Here is a 15,365-nt window from a genome sequence, read left to right on the forward strand (position 1 = left end):
GGTTTCGAGGAAAGGTTAACTACTGAATTGGGGTGTTGTTGTTCCAGATTGTGTTGATTAGAATTTTGAGGTTTTGGGGGCAGGGGAGCTGGATGTGGGTCATCAGCATTGCCAAAGCTCTCCAAAATTGGGACAGCATCCCAGGTTTGCACATAATAGGGATATCCTGTCTGTACTTCAGGCACAGGTTATCTATAGGTTTGATGGAATTAAGTTTTCATGAAAACATAAGCATCTCAACTTTATCTCCGATAACAATACAAGCTGAAGCGTAGAATTCAAATCTGTGCCACAACCAGGACTTTAACTAGCTCAGTACGCAGTTGTGCTACCTGTAGGCCTCCAGGAAAACATAATTCCATCAGAAATAAAATATGTTCTTTTGACTATGATGTGCTGTGCAATTATGTGTGTTCTCTGTCATGCTCAAAAGAAGATCAGCACATACAATCATAATTTCTATTGCTCATTTTCCCTTCTGAAACTTGACACTGTACTTTTCTGCTCTCTCTCTCTCTCTCTCTCTCTCTCCTCTCTCTCTCTCTCTCTCTCTCTGACTCTCTCCCTCTCTCTCTCTCTCTCTCTCTCTCTCTCTCTCTCTCTCTCTCTCTCTCTCTCTCTCTCTCTCTCTCCTGCCCCCCTCCTCCACCACCAGCGCCCCCAGGCACCCCCCCCCCCCCGAGTTGTATGACACATCCCACAGATTAATTAAGTCACTAATTAAAATTTTCAAATATTTACCATCACGTAAAATAATTGTCAATATGGCACTTGTACTCGTAAGTCAGTTATTTACAATGCAGATGCACAAAGTAATTCCACAAATTTTTCTAAATTCATAGAGTACCACATTTATTGTCCACCAAAACTGTATCAGTACTTACGACCTATTCTAAGCAGCATAATTTTACCTATCTGTCTTTAAAATCATTGTATAGTACAAGAAATAACCATTTGTTCAAATGCCTGTCTTTAAAAAGTTGGATGTCACTCAAAGTGAGTAGTCTGTGCCCAGTCCCAGTCGAGCTAACAAAGCATGTAACACCTATTCTCCCGATGTTTGATCATGTTATAGCTATGAGCAGGATATAGTTTGAATTGTCTCAGGGATAGTAGGAGGCTTGAATTGTCATTGTCATTGTCTTTCAAATGAGCTATTGTTCAGTGTGGTGACCTTTAATAAAGTAATCTATGTGAACCATTGCAGTGTAATGTTTATTTGACAGATTTCCACAAGCCAATATTGTATGTGAACCACGACATTTTATGTAAATGTGGACAGCACTTTGTGCCACACTTAATTATTTTGCTTAGTGCCTTGTTTGATCTACCTCTGGTTATTGTACAGTGCTTCATTAATGTGTGTTTTAATGACTTTGTGATTCATATGAAAAATTCTGCTAGATTCATATGAGAAATTCTCCCATTGAATTCTTAGTTTATTTGTAAGTGGTGACCTGATTGCATGTGCTAATATTTCCACATAATAAGAAAACTGGTCCGACTGCAAACAGTATAACTCTGAGGCTAATTAAAATGTGTAGAGAAGTGCAACCTAAACTATGATGTTGAGTACCCCCATCCCCAGCCCCTGCCAGCAGACACTATCAGATACTGAATAAGTTGTTCAGCTTTAAATCAACAGACTGATGAGCTATCGAACAGGCACCAGAGGCTACAAAAATTAGGTTTGCACTTTACAAACTAAAACAAAAAGCTGAAAACAGATGACAGTTAGAACAAGATAGATGTCAACATATACTAGCAAGGGGATTACACAAGCATGAATGATGGCTACAAGGCCTAATACATATAGAAAAATAATCTTTTACAAGTGTTTTCTCCGGGCAGTATTGTTAACCTGTTTTCCATCAGTCTCTATAGCAGTTAATAACAACAATAAAGATAGGTATATATTAGTTTATCACATCTTTCTTGCCCATTCAGACCAGTTTCAAGTATCAGTGTGTGGTGTGCTGTCTGCCTGCTACCTCCAAGCAGGTGTGCTACACAGACACTTCTGGAGCACATTTTTATCTGTGTTTGCTCTTTCTGTTGTCTGTTACTACATTCCATTAAATTGAATATCACACCAGACTAATTTAGGAGTGCTCTTTTAAGCGAGCAGAAAAAATTCCAATTGTCTCAAAATCTAAAATATTCAACCCAACTAATCCAATAAGGAAAAGAATGGGGGGGGGGGGGGGGGGGGGGGAGGGGAGATGAGGGAGGGGGGGATTATTACAGTTGTACTTCGATTATTATCCTAGAAAGGGTCTTTTCCAGTATTGCTAGTGCAGTCAGTATATGAAAACAGTGCTACTTATGCAACAATATAATTCTTATTGAGATATTTCCAGCACTCTGCAGTTTCAATCACATTTGTGATTCCTCATTACCGCATTTACTTGAATCTAAGCCGCACTTTTTTTCCGGTTTTTGTAACCCAAAAAACTGCTTGGGGCTTAGAATCGAGTGCAAAGTAAGCGGAAGGTCTGAAAAATGTTGGTAGGTGCCGCCACAACTAACTTCTGCCGTCGAATATATGTAGCGCTACACAGGCTTGCTTTGCAGGCACAAAGATAAGTACTGGCGCCAAAACCTCTGTGTCAGTAAATAAATTTAAAAAAAAAAAGGTGGAAGACGAGCTTCTTTCTCCGCCCCGAGTTTCGACCACTGCATTTTCGTACATTACCCAACGAAGTAAATACAAATTCCATATTGTTCATCTTCAAATGTAACAGCATTTCAATGTACTACAAAATTCCGACTGGCAAGACTGTTTGGGGTTTTTGTCAATATGGCCAACTCTACATTCTGAATTTTTTCCTACCTGTGAGAAGAGATGGTTGCTAATAGGAACTTTTATGAATTGTGAATCACATGCAGTATTCTCTCACCATAAGAATAATACGAATATAAACATTTTGCCATGTATTCTTTTGTATTTGCTGCTATCTCATTTAAATTCTGTCTGCCTAATAAACATCGAAACTAGAGTGATTCTTATGCCTAATAGTGATACAGTCAGAAATGAAGGACAGCAATTGACTAGATTTGGTTCTTGTTGATCATTATCAAAGAAAGCAGCAGTGTAAGTAACAACAAATAGCAGTCTCTTGCCATTGTTTAGCTGATGAGACAATTCCTCTCTCTTTTTTTTTTTCATTGTAAGCGGCGGTAGTGCGCAAAAAAGCAAGCCATGCCGTGAGCGGCGACAGGCCGTAAACACTCATTATTAGAATGCGACAAACAATGCATGACACAGTACAGTAATGCATTTTCAGCTTAGAGTGACGTAAACACCTATAACACCTATAACAATGAGATCAAAGAAAAATAAACAATCAATTCAAACCAGACGAAGCACATGAAAAAGGAAGGGTAGCCGCATAAATGCGGACGTAGTACCTGACGCATAGCAATGGCTACCTGGTAAAGCTTAACTGCTAAGCTTACGACTCGAACGAACTACTGTAGCTGTATCGTCATTCATTCGACCTAAATTGTGTCTCATATTAAAATGGACCAACTTTGTTTCAATTTGGAGGTGCGGCCTAAAACTTTTCTCTCCCCTTGAATTTCGAGTCTCAAATTTCAGGTGCGGCTTAGATTCGGGAAAATTTTTTTCCTTGATTCCGAATCTCATTTTCCAGGTGCGGCTTAGATTCGAGTGCGGCTTAGGTTCGAGTAAATACGGTAATCATGTGTGCACCTTTGTATGTCTGTAAACCTTTTAGTCTGTTTTGCTCTTTTTGTTGTCTGTTAATACATTTCTTTAAACTGACTATTACACTAGACTAATATTACACTGCTCTAATACAGAAGCAGAAAAGATCCTACTTGTATTTCAATCTAAAATTTTCAACCTGTGTTTTCCTCTTTTCAGCCAATAGATCCTACAATGGAGGAATTAAACATACTAGTTTCTACCAGCCTACTTTCCTTAACAGCATCGGTCCATAAGCGTCAACTACTTCAGCATGGCATGTATAGCAATTAAACATAACAAATTTGGATAATACTTAACAGATAACATTAACAGGAATAAATCAATCAATGCTCCTAAACTATTTGCAACTAGTGCTTCCAGTCAGGCAATTCGAGTTTTAAATCTATTTTTACTTCAGCTTAAGACCAGCCAATCTGCTTTTTGTTTTCCGATTATCATAATTCAAATAATAAGTACAATCTGTTTGTAGTTTAAATATACAAAATTTCTGTTTAGAAACTAAAATGAGTGAATACCTTTCAATGTAGATGCAAATCCCCACACCAGGCTAAAGAGAAAAATACACTGTAACCATTGAGTGCTCACTTTTTGTTCTCCTTCTAACAAGCTGCTGAATAATCTTGAAAATGACTGAAAAGGAATTAAGAAGCACTTAGAGGACACATTTTGTCAATAAAATTATGGACTGTATAGACAGCAATTAAGTTATTACTAAAACAGAACTTTTTGTATACCTTCTATCATTAGTAACATTATTATTAAGTAGTTCATTTTTACAGTAGCGTCAAACGGGGTGATTTCGGACAGTGGGGCAAATTCGGACAGTATGGCTTATTTGCTCTTTGCCACTGCATAGAAACAAGGAGTTACTTATTTTAACGTCCATGCACCACTTATTTTAAGTGCAAGATTGCATTTATCGCTTTCCACAACTTTTATTTTGCATCAATTGTTTCCCTAGGTGAATAATTGATGAACAGTCTCAGTGTCAAAAATGCATGGATTATCGTAAAGTGGAAACCTTCTATTGTTGGACAGATCAGGACGTTATTGAAACTGTAATTGTTGATGCGCTCAGTAGCTAACAGCATTGAGACAATTTCTGTACAAGTTTGTCGAGTTTCTCATGCAACGTTACAAAATAATGACGCTTTTTGTAAAACTGTGTGGAGTGATTTCAGACAATGCCAAGAACATATAAGAGCAGGAAGGTGCTACAGTATGGTGTAATTATGACCCAGAACTTTTAGATAAAGCAGTTCGTGATATTCAGAGTGGTAAATTATCGTACAGAAAAGCGTGTGATTTGTATGGTATACCTAAATCAACCCTAAAAAATAAAGTGCAGGAAGCACATCCGAACAAAAATGGGAGGACAGCCAGTGCTGAATAAAGAAGAAGAAGAAATGTTAAGCAAGGTATCTTGAGGGTTGCACATTGGGGATTTCCCTTCACTAAACTGGATATTAGATATTTAGTTAAAGGCTACCTTGATAATTCTGGCCGAAAAGAGAAGAAATTTCATAATAATTTGCAAGGAGAAGAATAGGTGCATTTATTCCTCAAACAACAGTCAGAAGATCTTTCCATTCACTTAAGCGAAAATATTAAACGAGCTCATGCAGAAGTTAACAAAGAGACTAAGATTTTTTCTCCAATATCAAGGCAAAGCTGGAAAATCTTCTACCTACCAACATGATCAGCTATGATGAAACCAACATGTCAGATGATCCAGGTAAGCAGCAGATAATTACAAAATGAGGGAGTAAGCATGCTGAAAAAGTGATGGACTCATCAAAATCTAGTGTTTCAATGATGATGGCAGCTAGTGCTGACGGTAAACTGCTTCCTCATATGTCCTTTACAAATCAGATTATTTGTGGGACACGTGGCAAGAAGGTGGACCCATTTCAATAGGAAAAAAGCGGATGGTTTGACCTCCCATCATTTGAAGACTGGTTCTTTACAATTGCTTTGACCTATCTGAAGAGGCAAAACGGGCCAACAGTCATCATTGGAGACAACTTATCCAGTCACGTGTCTTTACGTGTCACTGAAGAGTGTGAGCGGAACAATATTTCATTCATTCTCCTTCCCCCCAATAGCACGCACCTCCTCCAACTGCTCGTTGTAAGCTTCTTCAGGCCAATGAAAGCAGCGTGGCGAGCTGTATTAATTGATTGGAAGAAACACACTCGTGGGACCATTTCCAAGGATGCCTTCCTGTCTCTTCTGAAGCAGACACTGACTAAGCTTTTAGCAAACTCCAAGGAAAACATAAAGGGTGGTGGATTTCACGCCATGGGCCTAATCCCTTTTGATCTAGATCATGTCTTACACTTATTCGTAACACCGGGCTACCTTAAAATGTGTAAAATGTCACCAAAATCAAATAAAAAGCATGTAGAATTTTAAAAAGAGACAATGACTGTCCGAATTCACCCTCTATATACTGTAATTTCGGACAGAGATTTAAAAAACACGTGTCCGAAATCACACCAATCCATTGGGTGACTTTGGACACTTTATTTAAGTGCCTCAGATAAATATACCTACACATACACTTTCTGGTTCTGGGATATTTTATTCGTTAGACATATACCCTACCACTTCCATAACAATCAATTTAATCTAACAATATATTCGAAAGTTACAATCCAAATAACGACAAAACCGTCCGAAATCACCCCATTTGATGGTATTGCTGTTGGTGGATAATCACTGCCTTGAGACTGTAGATGTACTCATTTCAGTATTTTCTTTCCAAAGAAGTTACATTATTAATTCTTCTTCTTCTTCTTGCATATTTTTTCCATGTTGGCACAGGGTGGTGATGGTTACAAATGAATTTGGCATGATTAATTTAAGGGGTGCCCTTCCTGTTGCCATACCATTACCCCCCCCCCCCCCCCCCCCCCCCCCCCCCGTCCCCCAGGACAGAATATGTGCACCTCAAATGTCTGCACATAGTATTATTTACATGAAAGTAAAACCTCTTCAGCTGATGTTTAAATATGTAACATTTTAAAATCATGGCCCACTGGAACCAGCACAAGACATCTTGTATTACTCAGCGGCACAGGCAGAAAGGCAATTAACCAGAAAGTCCTCTGAGCACTAACTGTAGCACCAATAAGAAAACATATGGTAGTCACAAAAACTTTTGAATTTAATTAGCCATTACCAACAATTAAGTCCAAGCCAAACAGGATACCAAGGAAATTACACTAGAGAAGTTGAAATAAATACAAATAAATCAATTTCCGGATCAGTCACTTGTTTATATTGCCATTACACATTTCAATGATTCACACTGTCATCTTCAGGTGGAGAATCTTTTATTTACATGGCTGATGTCACTGTAGAGTACATACATCTTTTCACAGTTGCACACCGAGGGCAATGTAGGTTATTTTGTGTCTTTTGCTAATGCTAAATAGTGTTGATTTATAAAAGACACTCCAGACATTAAAAAATGTGAATTTCTGACAGTGGATTGTAGTTACAGGGCTAGTAAGGTTGTAAAAGGTGTACGTACTGTTGCCTGATGTATGTCCTCTCCACTGCACATTACATTTACACTGTCATTTCAAAGAAGTTGCACATGTTACAGATATGTTTGTCTACATTGAATAATGAGATACAAGATTAAAAATTTTCTACAAATACAAATTTATCTGTTTTAAAAACATGAATGGGCATATGTATGACTTGAAATGAAAAACACATTTTTGCAGAAACCACCTTGTATCACTGTATTCCATGTAAAGAAACACATATGTATCATGTACAACTTCTTTGAAACAACAGTGTAAATGTAACATGTAGTGGAGAGAACATACATCAGGCAGCAGTATGCAGACCTTTTACAACTCTACCATCCCGTAAGTGCAATTTGCTTTCAGAAATTCTCATTTTTTTAACCTATAAAGTGCCTTTCCTAAAACAACAATTTTTATCATTAGCAAAAGACACAAAATAACATACTATACACTGCTCTCAGTCTGTGACTGTAAAAAGACGTCTGTACTCTTCACCAACACAAGCCATGTAAGTAAACAATTCTTCATCTGAAGATGATGGCGTGAAACATTGATACACTTAGTGGCAAAATAAGCAAGTGACTGATGCAACAACTGTTTTATTGGTATTGATCAACAGTTGCAGACCTCATAATGCTATCCCTTACAGACAAAACATTCAGTTTAAGAAAGCCTAGGAAAAGTAGAAAAAGTAAGGTGTCTACTACAACCATAACATGAAATGGAAGCCATGGAGCTATGCACAATGGCTCTGCAATCCTGTCAAACAGAAATGAGAGATAGGAAATCCCAACCATGGCTTGACAAGGACTGCTTTGATGAATGGCAGAAGACACTATCAGTACCACAGCAAGCCAAAATCACAACACAACAATGTGACCTGTCACTATATGCCAGCCAGAAGAGGTCATACATGACATTAATACATTTTTCTGCATAAGTGCAGAAAAAAGCTAGATATTGATGCAGAAAAAAAGCTAGACATTGATAACAACACATTCAAAGTGACCCACTCCTAGCACTCAAAAAAACTAAGACTAAAAGCAATAAAAGGAATCTCAAAGGACTCATGGTTAAACAATTTTAAAGCCAGCCTATGGTTCCAGCACAAGGAAGCTAAACAGTAAGAAGTTACACCTCTATGACAAGACAAGAAATATGCCAAGTGATAATAAATTCAAGACGCAAAAAGGTTTCTAGGCCAGACGGCAAATATGTAGAACCATCAACGAATCCTATCCCACGATCTAAGATTAACAACTGCACGAGAACACAAAAAGTACTAGAACAATGAAGAACATCAGCAATCAAAATCTCAATGAAATAACATGCCAAATACTCATACAAAAATGCAACACTATCTGGAACCACTTCTACTCAACTGACATCATAATGTGAGAATAATGGAAACAGGCAAACTACGAACTCTGACATGTGGTAACATGATTGCAACACTTGTATTCCACAACAAGTTCCATCAAAACAAGAAATTCCACAAGCTACATCAACACTGCAAGTGTGAACTGCACAATGAGCGCTGTGAAGGAAATCATGGGAAAGACTGCAGAAAAAACAACAATGTCGATAATAAAACTAGAACTGGAGTAATGCAACTCAGTGTTGTATTTCTATCTGTATCTTTATTTGTACTTTCATTAATAATATTAAATTCATCTGAGGATGATTTGGTAATAAGTCACAACCAGTAAATTGTGTGAACTGAGGCAACCTGGTTTTTAAGTCTGTCAGCTGCTCATCACCTCAGCTACTGTGAGAGGTTTACCTTTACTCCTTCTAGCATTGGTATACCATGCAAGACTCTGCAGTACATGTTGCCTTGTTGTGTGCCTACAAATAACATCCTAATATGTTTAGAAATGTCCATAAATGACAACAATGACATTGGTAATTCTCAACAATAAGAACCTACATATACAGACTAATGCTAACAAACACAGCTATATTGTCAAGATAAAGAATATTATTCCAAAGAATAAGGAATGCATATGTGCAGTGGAAATAGACAAATGTTCACTTTACATTGTACATAGCTATACCTGTCTGTCACATATTTTTATACTTACATGAAAAAGGTGTAGTTCACTTGTTTCGATAAACAGTTGGCATGATTCATGAAGGAAACTTAAGATGGGTGGCACAAGCCAATCAATGAGTTCATCCAACAGTTCTAATTGCACATCCAGGAGTTTTTCACGTAAAACATTTTCGTACGATGCTAGCAAAGCACGCCATCCCAGCTGATGTGGTTCTAAGTATATCATTCCACACCGGGAAACAGTTGCTGGAGATGCCTGTTCCAAGTCGGCAGGTTCAAAAATCAGGTTCATTTTGTTTGTCATCTGCAACATAATCACATAATCTCAAACTACATTTAAAAACAGAATATAACATTTTGTAAGGACTAGGAAAAATATGATCAAACTCTGTTTCAGCTACCAAAATCATAACACAAATTTTGCAGCAGAAAATACTACAACAAATTAAAATGAAAAACTCAAGGTTTTGAAAGCAATGATTAAATAAAGATAACTGTAAAATAAACATGTTTTGCTGAATATCCACAGAAATGAATAATATAGACCACTGTCACAACGTAAAATTATGAACACAGTTAATAATATACAGAAGATGCAATTTTATCCGGAATCTTTGGAAGTTGTTGAAACAATTAAGTGCATGTAGAAACTGGCGACTTCCAGACACATTTCTTATTTGTTAAGGAAACACATAGAGTTTAAATATGTACTCATCTGTGTACATATTCTCTAATGGATTTTATTTAATAATAATAATGATGATGATGATGATGATGATGAGAATCACTACAAGCACTTCCTCAGATCACAAACTACTAGCACTGTTTTTTGTGTTTCCACAAATTAGATTTAATTTTTAAAACATTTGCCTTCTGCAAAGTACACCATCATCTTACATTTTATTTTTATTCAATCTAGTTAGTTAGATACAAATATGTCATCTTCAGTGGATCTCATTATATTGCTGGAAGAGCGTAAATTTTAAAGATTGTACTGCACAGTTTCATTTGCTTTGTGCCAACCTGGCAATCCGATTTTTAAAATTTTTTCTTTATGTAGTTTTGAAAGTAAAATGAGACCTGATATCCAAAAACATTTGATTTTGTTACAGTTTTCAGTCCAAGACTGGTTTGATGCAGCTCTCCATGCTAGTCTACCAGTGCAAAACTCATCCCAACTGCAAAATGCTTACTGTATATGTCCCTTGGTCTCCCTCTACAATTTTTACTCCAACACATTTTACACCATTACCAAATTGATGATTCCTTGATGCCTCAGGATGTGCCCCTACAACCAACATCACCTTTTACTCACATTTTGTGGCAAATTTCTTTTTTCTCCAGTTCGATTCAGTGATTCCTCATTTGTTACTCAATCTACCCATCTAATCTTCAGCATTTCTATTAAATGTTAACAAATTCCTCTTTTTCTGAAATGCTCCTCTTGCTATAGCTGGTCTACATTTTATATCCTCTCTACTTCAACCACCATCAGTTAATACGCTGCCCAAATAACAAAACTCTAGCACTTTTAGTATATCACTTGCTAACCTAATTCCCTGAGCACTGGTTGGTTTAAATCACTTACATTCCAATACCATCATTTAATTTTGTTGATGTTCCTCTTATATCCAATTTTTAAGACATTATGTATTTTGCACAGTTGCTCTTCCAAGCCCATTGCTCTCTGATAAAATTACATTGTCATCAGGAAATGTCAACAGTTTTTTCTTGTTGTCCCTGAGCTTCACTTCCCATCCAAATGTCTCAGGCTGTAAATAAGCTTTTTCCTCCCTATTATTTCAATCCTACTGCCTTCAGAATTCTCAGACAGCAGTGTCCAGTCAACACTGTCAAAAGCTTGCACTGAATCTTTAACTGCTATAAACACATGTTTGGCTTTCTTCAATCTATCTTGTAACGTAAGTCATAAGGCCATGATTGCCTTTCTTCATTTATTGAATGAAGCAAAAACTTTACCATTATCAGCACTGTTTCTTTAATCCACAATGCGTTTTGAAGGTTTAAACCCCCATCATCAGGTGGATTTACAAGTGTTAATATGACAAACATATCTATGGTGTTACTTGTGCCATTGTCTAGTGAAGAAACATAAACACTGTTTCAGAGTTTGGTTTTGGAGGATTTTTTGACTAAAATATAAATATATATCTAAAGGCGAAAATAAAACAAGTTTCTCTTTCATAACACATCACGTGTAGAGATGATGTCTGGAAACTAGTTGGTGAAAAGAACACGCAGCAGCAGAGAAACATTGTCTCAAAGTACAAAGAATATGTATCATAGCAATATTATTACTTGAGAATAAGTTTTAAAGGATTGTGGAGACCTTTGTTTGAGTTGCTGAATACATGTGTTGGAATAGATATTTCAGGTGGTATACAGATCTGATTCTGTTAAGTTTTATAACTTACATTTCATTTTCATTTACATAATCATGTGAAACGCTGCAAACTGTAGGCACAATAATTATGTTGCCAAATTAATACATGAATAACGATTTTGGCTCAGAGATAGGGATGAAAGGATGGAGGCAGAGAGAGAGAGAGAGAGAGAGAGAGAGAGAGAGAGAGAGAGAGAGAGAGAGAGAGAGTGTGTGAGGGAGAGAGACATTCAGATACAGAGAATAAAAGGATGATTGGATGAGAATGTATTTTTCCAAAGTAGGGGGTTCTTAAGACTATATCTGTTACATGTAATAACTTAGTAAAGGTTGGAAGTAATTCATTGGTTTGTGTTTTAAAAATTTGCAGCGAGACAATCTATGTTGTTAGCTGATGTAGGTGTGTGTGTGTGTGTGTGTGTGTGTGTGTGTGTGTGTGTGTGTGTGTGTGTTAGTGCGCGCGTGCACACACACGCCCATTGCAAATTTAATAATGTCAGCTGTTGTTGAAAACAAAAATGATACTATTGCAAATGTTGTCATTTTTATCATTTAAGATGGATTCAGGTTGTTTCCATTGTCGTTTGTAAATTTTGAGTGTTTCAAGGATGTCAAGGTCTTTGCCTTTAGGTTGGAAGTGTAGGATGCTGATACTTGTTTCATTGACATGGTGTTTTATTTCATGCAGGTGGTTGGCTATTGCTGTACTAATAAAACAAAACAGCTATTGCAAATTGCTATAACAGCTCCATAGTAGAGACCATAGAACACTCAGTAGTGGCAAATCAATCACATAATGAGAAACAAAAAGGAAATAACATCTTCCATGCAATACCCTTTCTAGGTAATTAAGTACAACTACAAACATCATAAACTGCATATCTTATCTCCATATTTCAAAGCATTAACCAACATATTACTCCAACTTTTACTTAGTCATTACATGTAACAGATATAATCTTAAAAAAAGCTTTGCTTTGGAAAAGTTTGTTGTGCTCCTTCACATCTTTCACCCTTTATATCGGAATTTCTCTGTCTGCCTCTCCCTCCCCCACCTTCTTCCCTCTGTCTCGGTCTCCATTCTTTCATCCCTGTCTCTGAATTCCTGCCAGAACTGTTATTTATGTATTAATTTTGCCAACGTTGGCAAAATAATTATTGTACATACAGTTTGCAGCATGTCACCTGATTATATAAAGCTATTATACATATTTAAGCTATACTAACTTGAAAGAATCAGATCTGTATACCACCTGAAATATCTATTCCAACACGTAGTCAGCGACTCAAACAAAGATCTCGACAATACCTTAAATCTTATTTTGAAGTAATAATGTTATTACCATAGATATTCTATGTACTTCGAGACAATGTTTTTCTGCTGCTACATGTTCTTTTCACCTATCAGTTTCCAGACACCATTCTCCAAGTTACGTGGAATGAAAGAGAAAGGAGCCTGTAACCTTTGGAGTTATTCTGTTTTACTTTATGCTATTTTCAGCTTTAGACATAAATTTATTTTTTACTCAAAAAAACCCCAAAACCAAGTTGTGAAATACTGGTGCCGTTTCTCCAGTATACAGTGCCACCAGTCAAGTAACAACACACACATAAATGCCGTACTGACAAATGTAAATCCACGATGGAAGTTTAAACCTTAAAAACCTGTCATGGATATAAATAAATAGTGACTGGGACCAATACATTTGTTGTTTCTACATTTAAATGTGGAATCCCAACAACATGTCGACCCTGGTGGACGTTCCTCTCACTACAAGGTGAAAGAGATTTTAAACGCAGACTGAAAATTCTGAGGTGTGAATGTGATTCGATCATGCAGCTTTTCAGTTTCTGTGCACCTGCTTTACCACTGCACCACCAGGCTCAACAGGCTGTGCATTGAAGATGCTGTCATTTATAGGAATTTATCTTCACTGGATAATCAAAAGGAAATTCAGAAGAACTTGGACAAAATTTCCACTTGATGTAATGAACAGCAGTTTTGGTAGATAAACATAAGGTAATAAACGTCAACACAGAGGAATAATCAAATGGTATCCAATTGTAAGGTTAGTATTAAAACTTCTTGAGCCCCCTCACAATTCATGTGCTTATGAGTGATACTTAAGAAGACATATGAAACAGAAGGAGCATGTAAAACCAGTATTCTTAAAAGCGAGAGAAAGATTAAGATTTGCTGGAAGACGTAATAGAAAACTACAAAATGGTTCAAATGGCTCTAAGCACTATGGGACTTAACATCTGAGGTCATCAGTCCCCAAGAACTTAGAACTAATTAAATCTAACTAACCTAAGGACATCACACACATCCATGCCCGAGGCAGGATTCGAACCTGCGACCGTAGCAGTCACGCGGTTCCGGACTGAAGCGCTTAGAACCACTCAGCCACCGTGGCTGGCAGAACAACTACATCCAAAAACATTAATAACATTTTTTTTTTTTTTTTCAAAATTGCTTTTGATACGACTATTGATTGATTAATCTTCAAGCAATATGTGAAGGTTCCCAACAAAGATATCTTTGATAATCTGTACAATGTGCTACTTCTTGTAAGGGCATTAATTTAAAATGACGAAAAGATGTAATATCTATTTCTTTATTGTGAGTGACTACTTTCCTCCAAGGGTTTAGACAAGGAGTTGATTAAAAGTAAAATTAATACTGCAGAAAGCAAGCAACTGAACTGGCTAACTGGTTAGGCATGCTCCTTGGTGACGTGCACAATATGGCGTTGACACTTTGTCAATGGCCGCAGATGCAAAATTGTTGTGGTGTCAAAAAAGAATGCGTCAAGTCTTCATAAGTGTTGCGGCTTTTCACTTACATGCTATTAAGTTGTTTCCGAAATCATTAAGTTGCAGATGCAAGAATTACCAACATTGTGATATGTGAAAACCAGTGAGCTCTGGCTGTCTTGGGACAATGCGTCTGTGAACCGTCCTGCTCCTTGGTGTGTTTTAATTTATCAGAGACGTGAAGAACCTGTGATAGATCACTGTTCACCACCATTTCAATGACACCACCACGATCATACTTCCAATGATGCAGACCGTGATAAGGCAAGACTTCTATTTTGTTCAGTAAAGTAATTCTGTAAATTGAGTAACAGTCATGATATACCAAAGAGAAATGACTATTAATTTGAATATTACAGTTTATTAGTAACAGTGATCAGACCATTATTTGATCATTACATCACTTTTCTATTATAATTCTTTGTCGTTTATTGTTAATAATAACATCGTAACTGCCGTCTGCTTCATGTCTGCTGTGCAGCGAGCTATGTTAGTTAAGTTCAAAAATGGCTCTGAGCACTATGGGACTTAACATCTTAGGTCATCAGTCCCGTAGAACTTAGAAATATATAAACCTAACTAACCTAAGGACATCACACACATCCATGCCTGAGTCAGGATTCGAACCCGGGAACATAGCAGTCCCACGGTTCCGGACTGAAGCGCCTAGAACCACACGGCCACCGCAGCTGGTGTTAATTTAAGTATTAACTGTATTTTTCTTACTTGTCACTTCTTCTTCACTGTGTGTTTTTGCTTTTAGGAAGCTTTAATTGTCGAGTGCTAGTAATAGCGTTCCATAGATTTCATGTT

The 15,365-nt window shown here is 37.0% G+C and overlaps 1 protein-coding gene across 1 annotated transcript in view; it reads right to left on the reverse strand.

Moving 5' to 3' along the window:
• The window catches only part of LOC124594696 (dynein axonemal heavy chain 3), a 1,186,267-nt gene that overhangs the window by 645,348 nt on the left and 525,554 nt on the right, over positions 1 to 15,365 (reverse strand). The window contains exons 29-30 of the mRNA XM_047133063.1: positions 9,360 to 9,635; positions 4,249 to 4,363 (exon numbers count right to left, since the gene is read on the reverse strand). Coding sequence (XP_046989019.1) covers positions 4,249 to 4,363; positions 9,360 to 9,635 — 391 coding nt within the window. The remainder of the gene's footprint in view (positions 1 to 4,248; positions 4,364 to 9,359; positions 9,636 to 15,365) is intronic.

Source organism: Schistocerca americana, chromosome 2, assembly GCF_021461395.2.
Source record: "Schistocerca americana isolate TAMUIC-IGC-003095 chromosome 2, iqSchAmer2.1, whole genome shotgun sequence".
Classification (NCBI taxonomy): domain Eukaryota; kingdom Metazoa; phylum Arthropoda; class Insecta; order Orthoptera; family Acrididae; genus Schistocerca; species Schistocerca americana.